At 48.4% G+C, this 13957-nt stretch overlaps 2 protein-coding genes across 2 annotated transcripts in view; both read right to left on the bottom strand.

Moving 5' to 3' along the window:
• Positions 1–13957, bottom strand: part of LOC135391451 (guanylate cyclase 32E-like) — a 709869-nt gene that overhangs the window by 104081 nt on the left and 591831 nt on the right. Inside the window, exon 6 of the mRNA XM_064621704.1 lies at positions 13554–13729. Within this exon, the coding sequence (XP_064477774.1) occupies positions 13554–13729 (176 nt within the window). The remainder of the gene's footprint in view (positions 1–13553; positions 13730–13957) is intronic.
• LOC135390489 (putative nuclease HARBI1) lies at positions 552–1941 on the bottom strand. Its single transcript, XM_064620192.1, has 3 exons — positions 1559–1941; positions 1077–1496; positions 552–807 (listed from the first exon to the last, which is right to left on the bottom strand). Exons 1-3 carry the CDS (start codon positions 1939–1941, stop codon positions 552–554), a joined length of 1059 nt encoding a protein of 352 aa, XP_064476262.1.

Genomic DNA, 13957 nt, shown 5'->3' with positions numbered 1-13957 from the left:
TATGTCATCTCAGGCAGGAAACAGAGCGTCTCAGGCAGCAGACTGAACTGCTGAGACACAATACAGAGAGGCTGCTGCAGACAAAACTGGAGCTGGAAGTGGAACGTCTCCAGCAGCAGCAATAGCACAAATGCGCACATTTTTCAGTTCTTATTTCTTATCTCGTTGTATTCATTCCCTTGTGACAATGCAGTTGAAGCGAGCTTAATTTGTTCATGACAGTACCCTCATAGTGCTTAATTTGTTTGTTGCTTTATTTGCACATATTTACAGGGGTTGCGACTCTTTCATAGATGTGGTTCATTATGGCGTCATGTCTGTGTCGTACTCCACTCCAGAGTACTGAAGGAAGAAGCATTATTCTTCTACGTCTCGTACTTGGTGAGATACAAGACCTAGAACACACAGCTGGGATAATATGGGAAGATGTGTCACAACCCCTTAAAGCTGTACTTGACCTTAGCCTGTGTTAACCTAAATTGTTTGTTAAAGACCTCCAATTCACGCTTAGTACTGTGTTGAGTGATATGTTCCAAAATGTCCACTTACGCTCATGTGAAATGCTGACGTACGATGGCATCTCTGTACATGAAGCCGTCCTGACGTCCTTCATAACTGGACACCAGCTGGGGGTCGTAATCGGGGTCGTGATCATTGTCGCTGTCTGCCTCCTGCACTTCACTGCCGAAATCTTTGGCTATGTTGTGAAGGACACAGCATGCCACGATGATAGGACAGGTATGCTTTGTTAGCACTCGCAGCTCACTGTGAAGGCAGTGGAACCTCCTTTTCAGCTGACCAATTGTCCTGCAATACATACAATAAGGAACAAATATGTACATTGTGCATCTTCCCCGCTGGCATGTGCTGCAGTTCCATCTAGTTTTGCAACGGTGTGCAATTTTGCGCTTACATTGCAGTTTCCATCCTGCATGGAAACATGCATGTATATAGCTCATCATATTATGTATGTACATAACTAACAGGGTAGAATGCCACATTTTAAACTGAGTCATTCAATAAACTATTCTTGCTATGTTGTTGCTAAATATCGGTGATATCCTGAACCAACTTACCGCTCTACCAAAGCCCGTGTTGTCGAGTGTGAAGCATTGTACTTCTCTTGTGCTCTGTTTCGGGGCTGGAGAAACGGTGTCATCAGCCAGCGTTTGCAGGGGTACCCGCTGTCACCAAGAAGAAGCCCAGTGTGGACTCCAGCTTCCAGCTCCCTCCCAATGGTGCTTTCACGCAGTATCCTAGAGTCATGGGTGGCACCGGGCCAGTTCGCAACCACGTCCAAGATCTTACAGTCAGCACCCGCAATGAGCTGAACATTTATGGAGTGGTAGTTCTTGCGGTTGACGAAAGCTGTCTCGTGTGCTGACGGTGCCTGGATGCGAACATGGGTGCCGTCCACTGCTCCCACAACCCCAGGAAAACTGGCCAGCTGATAAAACTGGTGTTGGGCCCTTGCTATCTCCTCACCTCTTGGCCACCTAAAACATGATTTTAGGAGTCAGGGAAAACAGACAGAACACCAATAGGCCTATATGCTTACCGGACGAACTTTCCGACCCTCTTGCACAGCGCTGCAACGACGCGGTGCACTACACGACAGGCTGTTGCTTCGTGCACGTTGACCACGTCACCCGCTGTGATGAGAAAGTTCCCAGTAGCGAGGAACTGCAATGTCAGTAGCACTTGTAACGACGACGGGAGGGACTGGCTCCGACGGGTCGCAGGCTCGATGTCGAGAGCAACGAGGGACGTAATGAAAAATATTCCATCCCTCGTAAAGCGGAACCGCCGTTGCAGCTCACCGTCGTCTAGACATTCCAAAGGATTTTCACGGTCTCGGTAGACTCGCTGCCGTGACAACGAGAGCGCGAGAAACAGCCGATGACGGCGTCGCAGCGTCACAACACGATCCATGCGGTCCATGTTAGTGCTAGCGTAAAAGACGGTCGAAGCTGCGTTGAGAGTGCCAGTAGCTTCCTCAGCCCTTTCGGCGCCGCCGTCCTACCTTCCTCATGGCTACGATACTCAACTTGTTTCGTGCAAGCCACTTTTCCGCTTGAGGACATCACAGAGGAAGGAAAGTGCCGAGGATTGTCCCGGAGTGTCCTCAAAGTGTTTCGTGCAAGCGGGCCCAGATTTCATTCCTCTGTCTGGGTGGGTGGGAGTTGAAACACCAGATGCAAGCCCAGAATTTCGATGGGAAGATGTCCCCGTGGAGGGTCGCAGAATCGTAGAATTACGAGAACACGTCGTAGAGAATCATCCCTCCATCACGGAGAGACGATTCCTTCCTTGTTTTGTCACAGATGAGGCATTTGACGGAACGGCTACTAGGTACACGCTTCTCTGTTCCCCGCACGACGACAACGTTGACGATTTGCGACTCTATCTACCGAGCATAGCTCCTGTAATCATGCGCGTCCTGGAAGCTTATCCCATGCCTTTCAAATTTTGTCTGTGCTCGAAGGCGCTCATGGTTAAGGACGGAGCCGACGGAATAACTTCGCCCCTCCTTCACGTAAATCTTCACATGAGAGTGGTTTATAACCGTCAAGAAATCGAAGGCGCGTTAAATGCTGCCATCGCAGAGTCCTCGCAGCGCGTCGAAAACTATTCGAGAGAAGGGTCGGGCTTCACTTCCAGAGACGTTCAATGTGTCGACCTAAAAATAATACGTTTGAAACCGAAGCGGATTGGGTGCACTATCGAACTTCCCGCGTCCTTAAAGAAGAAAAGAAGGATCCTGACAAACGTCAAGCTACCGTGGAACCACGAAAATGAGTGTTTCAAGTATAGCGTGCTGGCGCTCTTCCATCCGCTAAAAAATAACCCCAACGATTTCGTCAGATACAGAAAATACATGGATCCTACGAATCCGGAGATGCGCGTAACGTACTGGCCGCCCTGCTTCCCAGTCACTTACGAAGACATTTCCCTGTGGGAGAGAAAAAAAAACAAAATCTCCGTGTACATCTACGTGTTCGACGAGCAAACGTCGACGGTGAGCACGGGGAGGGTTCCCTCTATGCTGTATACGGATAAAGTACATTTGCTCGAGGTTAGGGGTCATTTCTATGGAATCAGAAAATTTAGCACTTTCATGGGACGAAGTGACAATTTTTATTGCGAGAAATGCACCAAGGGGCATCTAACGAGAGAGGCGTTGGAGCGCCACGAACGCCTATGCCGGGACGTAAATGAAACGATTTTGGAAATGCCAAAGCGGGAGAAAGCGTCTCCTTCAACAAGATACAGTACATGCATCCCTACCCGTATTTCGCGGTACTGGACACGGAAAGCGTTTTGGAAAAGGACGCGCTCGTTAAGGACGCAGTGAGTGTGCACAGGATGAGCTCGTACTGCATCGTTCTAGTAAGAAGTTGCGATGGAAAAATAATGGACGCAGATGGGTATTTGGGACCTAACGCGTCAGAAAAATGCTTGCTCGCGCTCAAGGGATTTAGCGAACAAATCGATAGGTTGAACCGCCTCCCCTCTCCGTTGGTCATGAGTCCGGAAGACCACCTCTTTCACCAATGCGCAACACACTGTAAATATTGTGGGGTAGAATTTAACCGTCAGACGCGGAAGGTCTCGCATCACGACCACACCCGTTTCGTAGAGCCCGGATCCTCGAATTTTGTCGCGACGCTGTGTGATACGTGTAACCTTACGTGTCGTAACACCAAAGAACTCGTCGTGTTAGTGCACAACCTGCAATACGATTTGAGCTCCCTTCTCCGCCACATGCACGTTCTAAATCTGGGTGATCCGTGGATCTTAGCTTCGAGTTCGGAAAAGATAAGAGGGTTCAACATTGGGGATCTCCATTTCCGCGATACTACAGTTTTTCAACCTCTCCTTGTCGAACCTGGTGGAAACGCTACTTACCAGCGGTGGCGAAAGCGCCTTCCTTTGTACGCGCCAAATGTTTGATGACCGTTTCCGCTGTCTCCTAAGGAAAGGCGTTTATCCGTACACCTTCGTCGACAGTTTCGAAGCGTACGATTTGCCCGCGCTACCGCCAAAGGAAGCTTTCAAAAATGACCTGAACGATGAAGATATCTCGGACGAGGACTATCAGTACGCCCGTGATATTTTTGAATATTTTGAATGTAGCAACCTTGGCGATTACACGCGTCTCTACGTCACGCTCGACACCTGTCAGCTCTGCGACGTCGTGCTGTATTTCAGGAAGATTACGCTAGAGACGGATGGGATAGATATCTTACGCACCGTATCCCTCGCCAGTTACGCGTGGAGCAGCGCACTGAAGCTCACCAAAGTCAAACTCGAGCTCATGAGCGATCGTGAAATGTACGAAACGATCGAAAAGGGAATCAGGGGAGGCATTTGTAACAGCTTCCACAGATATTGTCGGGCTAATCACGAGGGATGCGACGATTACGACCCTCAACAAGAGAAAACATTTATTCAGTACTTAGATGTAAACAGTTTGTACGCTTATGCCATGACTTTCCATCTTCCGACAGGTGGTTTTGAGTGGGTCGATCCTTCCAGCTGGGGCGATATCGATTTTCTCAAAATTCCTCACGATTCAGAAGTGGGATACGTGTACGTGGTAGACCTGTCCTATCCCGAAGAACTGCACGCGCTCACGAGGGACTTCCCTCTGGCACCCGAACACAGAACCGTGGACGAGGGTCAACTATCCCCCTACCAAAGGAACTTGAAAGAGGCATTGGCACTGAACGCGCCACCCACGAGGAAATTGTTACTGACATGTTACGACAAAGAGAGTTACGTCGTGCACTATTATCTGCTCGCTCTCTACGTGAGGTTGGGCATGAAAATAAAACACATTCACGCCATCCTCTCGTTCCGCCAAGACAATTTTTTGTCCGCCTTCGTGCATAGAAACCTCGCATTGAGGAATGCCTCAACCACGAAATTCGAGCGTTTACTGTATAAGACCATAACAAATAGCACGTTCGGGAAAACGATTCAAAATGTGAGACGCATGAAGAGGTACACCATAGCCTACGACAAAGAAAGCGCGCTCAGAAAAGCTAGTTCCGTCGACTTCCAGCATTTCCACATCCTGAGTGACAAGTGCATCTTGTACGAGATGAAACAGCGTCGTATCAAATGCACGCACCCCCTTTACGTGGGCTTTGCCATTTTAGAGATATCCAAAGTCCGAATGTACAGCTTCATTTACGAGTCGCTCTTTTCTCGCTTAACCTGTCCAGTGCAGTTGACCTATGGAGATACGGACAGTATAATTTTTGCTCTCACGTGCGAGAGCCTCGTAGAGCAGCTGATGAAAATTCAGCACGAGCTAGATCTCTCCTCCTATCCACCGGACCATCCACTTTTCAACGCCGAGCACGCGAACCAGATGGGGTACTTCAAAGACGAAACGGGAGGAGGAGTTATTCAGGAAGTCGTAGCCATCCGAGCCAAAATGTACAGCATTCTCTTGGCCGAAACACACAAACAGATTGCGAGAATGAAAGGAGTTAAGAAAGACGTGGTGAGGAGACACTTATTGCACGAAGTGTACCGAGATTCTCTATTCAATGAAAGGACAGTCTCTCAGAAGCAGTGCACCATCCAGAGCATAAAGCAAACAATGTACACCATTTCGAGAGTCAAGAAGAGCTTGGTCCCCTACGATGACAAGCGCTATCTGGTCGACGCCGTACGTTCCTTTCCTTACGGCAGCTGCGAATACGAGGGTAATTTCCGCTCTGTGTGTCTCAATGCATTGTAACAGAACACTCTCGTTTTTTGCAGCACCGGAAAACCCGGAAGAGAGCCCTCGAACGTCATCGGGGATTGAGTAATACAACAAAGGACCAAGTCTGTGCACGCGTTGTCATAATAATCGAGAGAGTCTAAAAAATAATAAAATTGTAGCTCAGAAATATAGCTTCTGTCTTTCGCGCGCGCGCGAACGCAGGAAGAGGAGGTGGTTGGTCATCGTGCTAGCACGATGGTGAAATTGACGTATAAACGTTTCAGACATATGTCGGCACAGTTCCCTTAGAAGTCGGCACAGGACGCACATTCCCCCAGGGCGTGAGTCGTGACGTTGCCCACATACGTGAGGCCGACAACGGCAAGCCCTATCACCACCACCACCACCACCACCACCACGTATAAACGACTGTCTATTGCACCATCACTCTAGCCCGGTAGTCAAGCGTAAAGTCGACACTGCGATAAAAAGACGAAGACAGGAGGAGCACGGGTCATCGTGGCAGTGTGGTGGCGGAATGGATGTATAAAAAGAATGACCATTCCGACATCGTGCTGGTTCAGTGACCCGCGCAATGACGTCGCTGCGATGAAGATTACCCGTACCTTTTTTGGCATGTTCGATCTTCTCGTAATGTTCTGTTCGTGTGGATCGAGCAAGTCAGGGAGAGTGCGAGCATCTATCGACGTGCTCAAGGGAAGAGTATATGTTTAGATTCAATAAAGATGTTTCAATGAAAAAAACAACAGAGTCTCGTCAAAGTTATTCAGACTGTTTAATGCGTTCCATTTCGATGACTAAACGGTATTTCAATAAATCAGTGACAAAATTGACAATGTAGACTGCTTGCAGATGATGTTGGTTCCGCAGTGAATACTTAATATGAGCAACGGCGCGAGCGAGGAGGTCCACGATGTCTGCAGACACGTAGTTGAATTCGGTGTTCGTCGACTTCAAAAATTCACTGATCACTCCGAAGGGTCCATCCAGAACGCTTATAGAGACGTTCTTGTAACGGGCGTATATCCGACGCACCATTTCCTGTAGGGGGCCTGGGGATATCTTTCCTATATTGCCAAAAGCCACCATGTCTATGACGTAGCGAAAAGCAGAGATGACAAGCTCGTTTCGGGGACTCTCCTTGCTGAAACAGTCATTCTCCAGCTCTTCCCAAGAAGCGTGGATACGAGGACAAGTTTGCAAAGCGTGGTAACTGAACATTTCCAAGTATTGGTCTGAATGATAACGCGCGGATAGCGCGCTCTCCCTTTATACGGCGCTTCCAAATAAAAAACGTAAAGAAATGGGCGTCAGAACGAAAGCGAATCCTCCTCCACCACCACCACCGTGCTCGAAGCGCATGCGCCAGACGTGAAGGGCGACGAGACCAAAACCGAAACGTCCGACGGCAGACGTGGTGGCGCTGCGAGCGCGCGCGCGTGTGACGTATGCTCCGCGGAGAGGGCGCCAGATTCAGTTTTCTGTTTGCCTCTCGTCGGGTGCGGACGTCTGGCGCGTCGCTCGTATCGTGACCGTTGATGTGCTGGTGAACTCTTTAGTCATGTAAAGAAGATGGAGGGCGGTGTGTGTGCACACAGATATGCTTGGATGTCGGTGAGTTGTCGTTTTAATACTTCTTCTGTTGACGCGTTTACCTACCCCCTAACTGCGATTACTTGTCAGCGTGTATTGGAGTAGTGTATGTTTGTCGATTTACCTTGTTGCGATTAGCAGAAAGTCTTCCCCTTGTTGTTATTATTCTTGTCCGTGCATGCCCAAACATGTTCGCAATTCCCTTGTACGCCATTCTGTCAATGACCCTTGCTGCTATTCTCGTCGGTGCATGCCCGCACATATTCGCGATGGTGAAAATTTTGTGTGTGCCTGTTTTCGCGCGTGTTTTCCCCTCGTTAGCACTTTTTTTTGTTTTGTTTCTTTCTGCATTCCACGGAAGTCCCCATGATGACAGCGGTGCTGCCACCTGACGTGATGCTTTCCGACCTGCCTGGCGTGACGCTTTGCAAATGGCGGCGCCCATGGGCTGATGCTGTTACCGAACCTGGACTGACACATTAATGAATTGAATGTGTATAGTAATGACTTGAATTATTAAATGAGTTTAGAAAGTGCATTTATGCGTATGTGCGCTTCTTTCGTGTGTCTCATTATAGAATAACACGACTTAACGATAATTTGATATTTTCCTCCTCTCTCTCTCTCGTTGGAATGAATAGTAATTGCATTTATTAATTGAAAATTATATTCTACGCTCTATTATCGCATTCTGATGCGTGTATGAGCGATTTTAAGTGAAAAATCGAAAAAGAATTAAAAGAAAATTGGGTGGGGGTGCAAATTGCAAAATTGGGGGTGAGAGAGGAGGAAGGTGTCATGTTGCTCGCTAAGTCGTATTATTCTTTTACTACTTGCACTATGTTCCCCTTTTTCTACGATACGTTCAATGCACGTCTTAAACGAAAGAGCTGCCCTTCATCGCATTGCAATAAAAATTAATGGTAATGGTACCGTGATGTTACACGTAAGGTTTGTCTGCGCAGTATGGCGACATATTGCACCTGCCGTAGGGTAGGACTGCGGATAATTTGGACCACCTGGGGTTCTTTTGGCGTGCGCCGGAAATCTCCGACACACGGTGCACAGTAGTAGATCCTGACACATCACCTGACTGCAGTTTTTCTTCCTTCTTTTAAACGAAACATTTAATAAGTTGTGTGACGAAGTTGCCAGACTCATCGGAAACCTGACTCTTCCGTATGTGGCCAACGGTGCATCCTCGAAGCCTGTCCCGTGTCTGTAAACCTCTCTTGTTTACATTAGTATAAATATCTCTACCAAGTGTTCAATGTATCGCACCTGATGAAGGACGAAATCCGTCCGAAAGCTTGTTTTTCAGTAAAATAAATGTTTCAATCTCTTTAAATACTTATTTTATCCACTTGCGAGTGCTAGACTCCTCCCACCGATGACGATCTATTCAGGAAGTAAGACCCGCTGCCATTGAAATGAAGCTGAACCATTGTCCGCCCACGGGGAGTAAGATGCAAAGCGTTCCAATTGTTGGGCATAAACGAAAACGATCGAAGCCTGTTGCACTCCTCCGCAGTCAACTCAAGGTCTAACTCAACTGCTCACGTGTGCTGCACCTGTGTAGTGCAATTTTGTGTCCGAAGGAACTTGGGAGTAACTCGTTCTTTTTTAAGTAACTCCGTACCTGCGAGTCACATTTTAGGCTGAAGAATTTCGTTATTAACTTAGTTACATTTTTCACAGGGTAACTTAACTCATAACGAGTTCTTTTCGACGGCTAACTTCTCGATCTATGGTGCTAACACATCTGTGGCCCGTTACTGATTTCTTCTGCCTGGATAATTTCCCTTGTATGGGCACCACATGTTGATTCACCTTGAAAATTAAGCCGACCTCGGTAGCTCAGTCGGTAACGTACTGGCTTGCTGAGCTCGAGAGCGCGGGTTCGATTCCGGCCGAGGGCGGTAGCAATGTGGGGGAGGTAAACATTAAACACTACTTCCAGCGTCGTGTGTCGGAGATTTTCGCGCACGTTAAGAGTCAGCGCACGTAAAGACAACCCCAGTTCTATCCGCAGTCCTCCTGCGGCACCTGCAACGAGACCTCGGCGAAATCACGCATGATCGCGATAACCCACAATAACCGCCATCACGATCACCAAAGGTATGAGTGCGGCTGTGATTGCAATCGTCATTGAAGTGCCTTTGCGATGATCACGGCGCGTTGAAATAACATCAGGAAAACCTGCGGTGATCGCGATCGCACTCACGGCAGTAATCTGTATTTCGTGATTCCTGTATTGCGATCATGATGCCGCGCCTCTGCAGGCACTCACGGGAATTACAATGTGATTGCGATCAGGCTGTTCTCCCTGAGCGCGATTATTGCGTGATCGCGCTCATCACCGCGATCATGTTGTTCTGCAAAAGCACAAAGTATAAGGAAACGGGCACTTTCTGGGCGCGTTCGCAACGCCATGTTTCTTTGTTTGCGAGACGAAAAAAAAGGAGATTTGAACTCGCCTCCCGATTTGCTCTGCTACTGCTAACATAAGTTCTCACCCCTAACCCTCCCAAAAATACTTGTCATGTGGCTATTCGCAACTTCACTATGCACATGTTCGCTATTCAGAAGTCCACTCTTCACATGCTCACGCAACGCCGTGTGTTCGGTCCCGTTCTGATAGTATGGTTGTTGCTCTTGCTTCACTGCTGTCTACCCTCAACATGCCCTTCCCATAAAATTCAAATATAAGAGGCGAAATTTGCATAACGCTTGCCTTTGGATGCTTTCTTAACTATTGCTATCATACTCCGACGTCTCTAATTTTTCGTATCTTGTCTTCGCAGATCACTTTGTTGTTGTGAACCTGTTGCCGGGTGACCAAATGTCTGTTGTCACGATGCTAGAGTTCTGCAATGTCGGCTTGTGGTAGTGTGTGTCGTTTTCTGCTTGCCGCAGTTTGCTTCGCGGACCGGCATGTAGACATACCGGTGACGAGAGGGCCAATGGGGACGTCAGTTAGGAAATCAGTCATAATCGGTAGCCTACACTGTGCTTCTAACACCAATTATTTATTCAGCGCGCGGAAATACACGAAGGAACAAACGTCCTAACATTGCCAAACGCGTGTAGGGTAGTGAGCTTTTAATGGCTACGTCGTGGAATTTCTCCGGCCTCCAGCCGTTTTGACCCCTTCACGCTTTCCGCCACGTGGGTGAATTTTTCCAATGTAGTCGGGAGAAGTGAGCACTGTCGCCCCGTTTGTATTGCACCGGCCACCAAAAAAGGCGTTCGACGCCACTGGAAGTGGCCGGTATGCCAAAGCAGACCACCGCTAGACGACCCAGCTTAGATTTCCAAAAGGTGTAGACATCTTGCTTGTCATAGTCCACCGCAAGATACTCGTCAAGCACAGACGTCTTGTCGAACTTCAGGCACCGGGAGCGCCGTATCAAGGACACCGTAGATGCAGAGGGTGGAAGGATCCACAGCGTGCTGTGACCATGCTCGAAATTTGCCACTGCTCTTGTTTATCCAATCTTTCACGTTTTCTCGGCACAGCATAAATGTTTTCTCGCCGTCACTAGAGCTACCGATATATTTGAAGTGGTCCTGCAGTCAATCGGCGACAGCAAAGTCACCCATGGTGTGGGGCTCGTCAACGCGATCAGACATGATTTTTCGCTGCAGCAGCGGCGCAACACCTGTTGCCTGCACAACCAGTGCCCAAACGACCCACACCCGGGATCGAACAGCTTTTTATTGGCATTGCGATCTTTGATTTGCCTATTTTTGGCCCTAAAGCACAATCACAAGAGGAAATTCACGCCTTCCCTGCCTTTGCTCTGTGCAAGGTGCCATGTGCCAACAGCGCAACTACATGGTGATCGCGTGAGTGCGATAATGCCTAGATATCACACGAACGGCCTTTGCCTGATATCGTGATCGCATTCATGTAATCGCCCTCTGGCTGATGTAATCCTCTCATGGTGATCGCAGTATGCGCGATCAACTCATTCGTTCGACGTCGTGATTGCGATAAATAGTGGGGCGAGGATGAGTGCGATCCAGTACCGCGATCACGCGCCATATCAGCCTGAGCGTGAGCATGGGTCGGCTTCAGCCTCTGCTCGCCTTATCAGATGATCGTGATTGTGAGTTCTTTCGGGCCGAAATGCCGAGCTCTGCCTGCAACACGTCGTAACACTGCGCAGACTAACCTTACGTGTATCATCACGGTACCATTATTTTGAAAATTAATGTCATTGTTCGCCCGCCTTGTTATTCTGATGATGGAGCTCGTACGAGTTCCGAAACGTTAAGCCAACGTTGTCTTTAACTGTTATGTGCACTTTGTGTTTTAGAACGATTACTAAAGTATGTGTCTACCCGGTGCTTGGACTGTCTTTAGGAACTAAAGTAGTCGTTCACAGACACTTCGAACATTCTCTCCGACGAGAAGTCTACTAAGTATATAGTGTTAAGTTGTTCGTGGCACAGATTACTGAGCGCCTGATTCGACGTTCGGTCTAGCTGGCCAAACAACGCTGCGTCGTTTTAAGCCCTTGACGGTATTTTTTCAGCTGTGTCATGCTGACGTCGTCATCCGGTAGAGAGCCATCGGAAGCTGAATCCCTCAGCGCTGGTCGAAGGTCACTGCAACTGGCCATATTCCTTGGCAAACGTTTCCTAGATCCTTTGGCACCCTTTTGGATGCAACGGACAGCGCATCCAGCGGGTCGGCTGGGCTTTCAGAGTGCTCCTTATTTTCGTTACCGGGATGTGAGCATTATGTGACTCACTAAATATTTTCCGCTGTGTGTGCGCCTCAGTTTTAAGACGTCGCTTCGATGGGCATCTGGTACACGCTTGTAAGAGATCCAATTGAAGCCAGTTATTACTGTCCTTCCGTGTACCCTACGTCGCGCGGCCCGGAGATTGAGATACCTAAGTACAGGAACAAGCATAGAGGCGGGATAAGGTATTGACTTCGTATTGTTTTCCAAAGACATCTTTATGAAGTCAAGCATGTGTGTTCGCGCCCCATTGTGGAGAACTACGAAGAATACGTGTGGGAGAGGACAGCTCACAAACGTGAACATCTAGTGGAACGTCATGCGAGCTGATGAGTTCTGACTGCTCCTCCTCGTGGTTCCCGGGCCGCTGCGGGCTCTCATGACAAACTACGCTTACACCGGGAACGTCATACGGTGTTTTCACGCAGAGGAACGCCGAGGGCTCAGCGATTTTCCGTTTCACTTCGTAAACAGTAGGTGCCGCCCTGTTTGGTCGACGTCTGAACTGAGCTGATGTTGGTGGCAAATGAAGGAAGTGACGCGTCGGCCTGGACCAGTGGGGTGCCCGATCGCAAGCGCTCGCCGGCACAGCTGTGTGTAGCGCGTCTCATTATGTGGAGACCAATCCAATAAACTGAAGTAACAGACAAGTAAGCTGGTGTGCGGACCAAGTGAGCAACATAATTGAGGAGACGGAAGCATTCTTCTTGTGGATCAAAAGCAGGGCGTCCCAGTAGGCAAGATACCTACTTCGTTTGGGTGAGAGTATCTCTCTGTTCTCAAAAACACTATGGCTCCACAGGAGGAGATTACTGTTTGGCATTCTTCTTCAAGCTGCGACTGTAGCCAACCTAAAGCACATCCTCTCTGCAGTCTTCTCTCCTCAACCTGACTATTTGATTCATTGCTGGTTCAGAGCATTGTTTGTCCGCTTGTCTGGCTCAAAAAACGGCGCTGTAGGGGCTCCGATAAGTTTGCATCGTTACGACACGCAAAGAGCCGTCGAGAAACCGCTGTCTGCAGGTGTGTTCGGCGACTTTTAGCCAGGCTAACGTCAGGCCCGCGGAGCTCACCAATTTTCCGCCGAGAAAACCTCTCATCCCCTAATGCGTTTCACCAAAAAATTGGGAAATACTTTGATTTCGAGAGAAAGTTGTTGCAGGAGAGTTGTTTGGAGTCGGACGCTCCAGCGAGACATATTTATTTCAATTACGGTGGGGAGCGAACATTCCCGTTGATCAATAAGGCGAACTTCAGAGACAATATACATAGCGGTAGTTAAGAAGCAATCCCCTCAAAAGAAACTGATTAAAATGTTAAACTGGCATCGCCTCCAGGCGAAGAGTGCGGAGCAGGAAGAAGGTCGCTGACGCGGGCACAGCTGACGTGCTTACAAAGTCTAAAAATTGCTTCTTTCGACATGCATCGAACTATAGTATTTTCTTTTATTCCATTTCGCTCACCTTTTTTATGCCTCCAATGCCGTCGGCAGCGTTGACGATATTAAACGGCGGCATCTGCATGTACTTGTTGACGGCAACAGCGAAATCGTCGAAACCCACAGCAGGCGAACCTACGATTCCCACATAGGACCGGAACGCACGAGCAACCATAGGGTCCACATCCTCGCGGAGGAGACCTGCATAAAATAATTATTATTTTATTTATTTTTATTTATTTGGATAATACTGCCGGCCATCAGTTGAGGGCCAAGGCAGAGAGAGCACAATGAGCAACACAGGGACACAGCATCAATTTGGCTCAGACAGAGCCTGACATAACGAAAATAGCACAATAAATCAAGTGATCGCCTAATTCAACATGCTTAGTTGGTCAATAACTGCCTTAGAAAAAGCTGCAGAGCCAG

Source organism: Ornithodoros turicata, chromosome 4, assembly GCF_037126465.1.
Source record: "Ornithodoros turicata isolate Travis chromosome 4, ASM3712646v1, whole genome shotgun sequence".
Taxonomy (NCBI): Eukaryota; Metazoa; Arthropoda; class Arachnida; order Ixodida; family Argasidae; genus Ornithodoros; species Ornithodoros turicata.
Note: the sequence above shows the minus strand (reverse complement) of the source record. Positions and strands in the feature narration are given on the sequence as shown.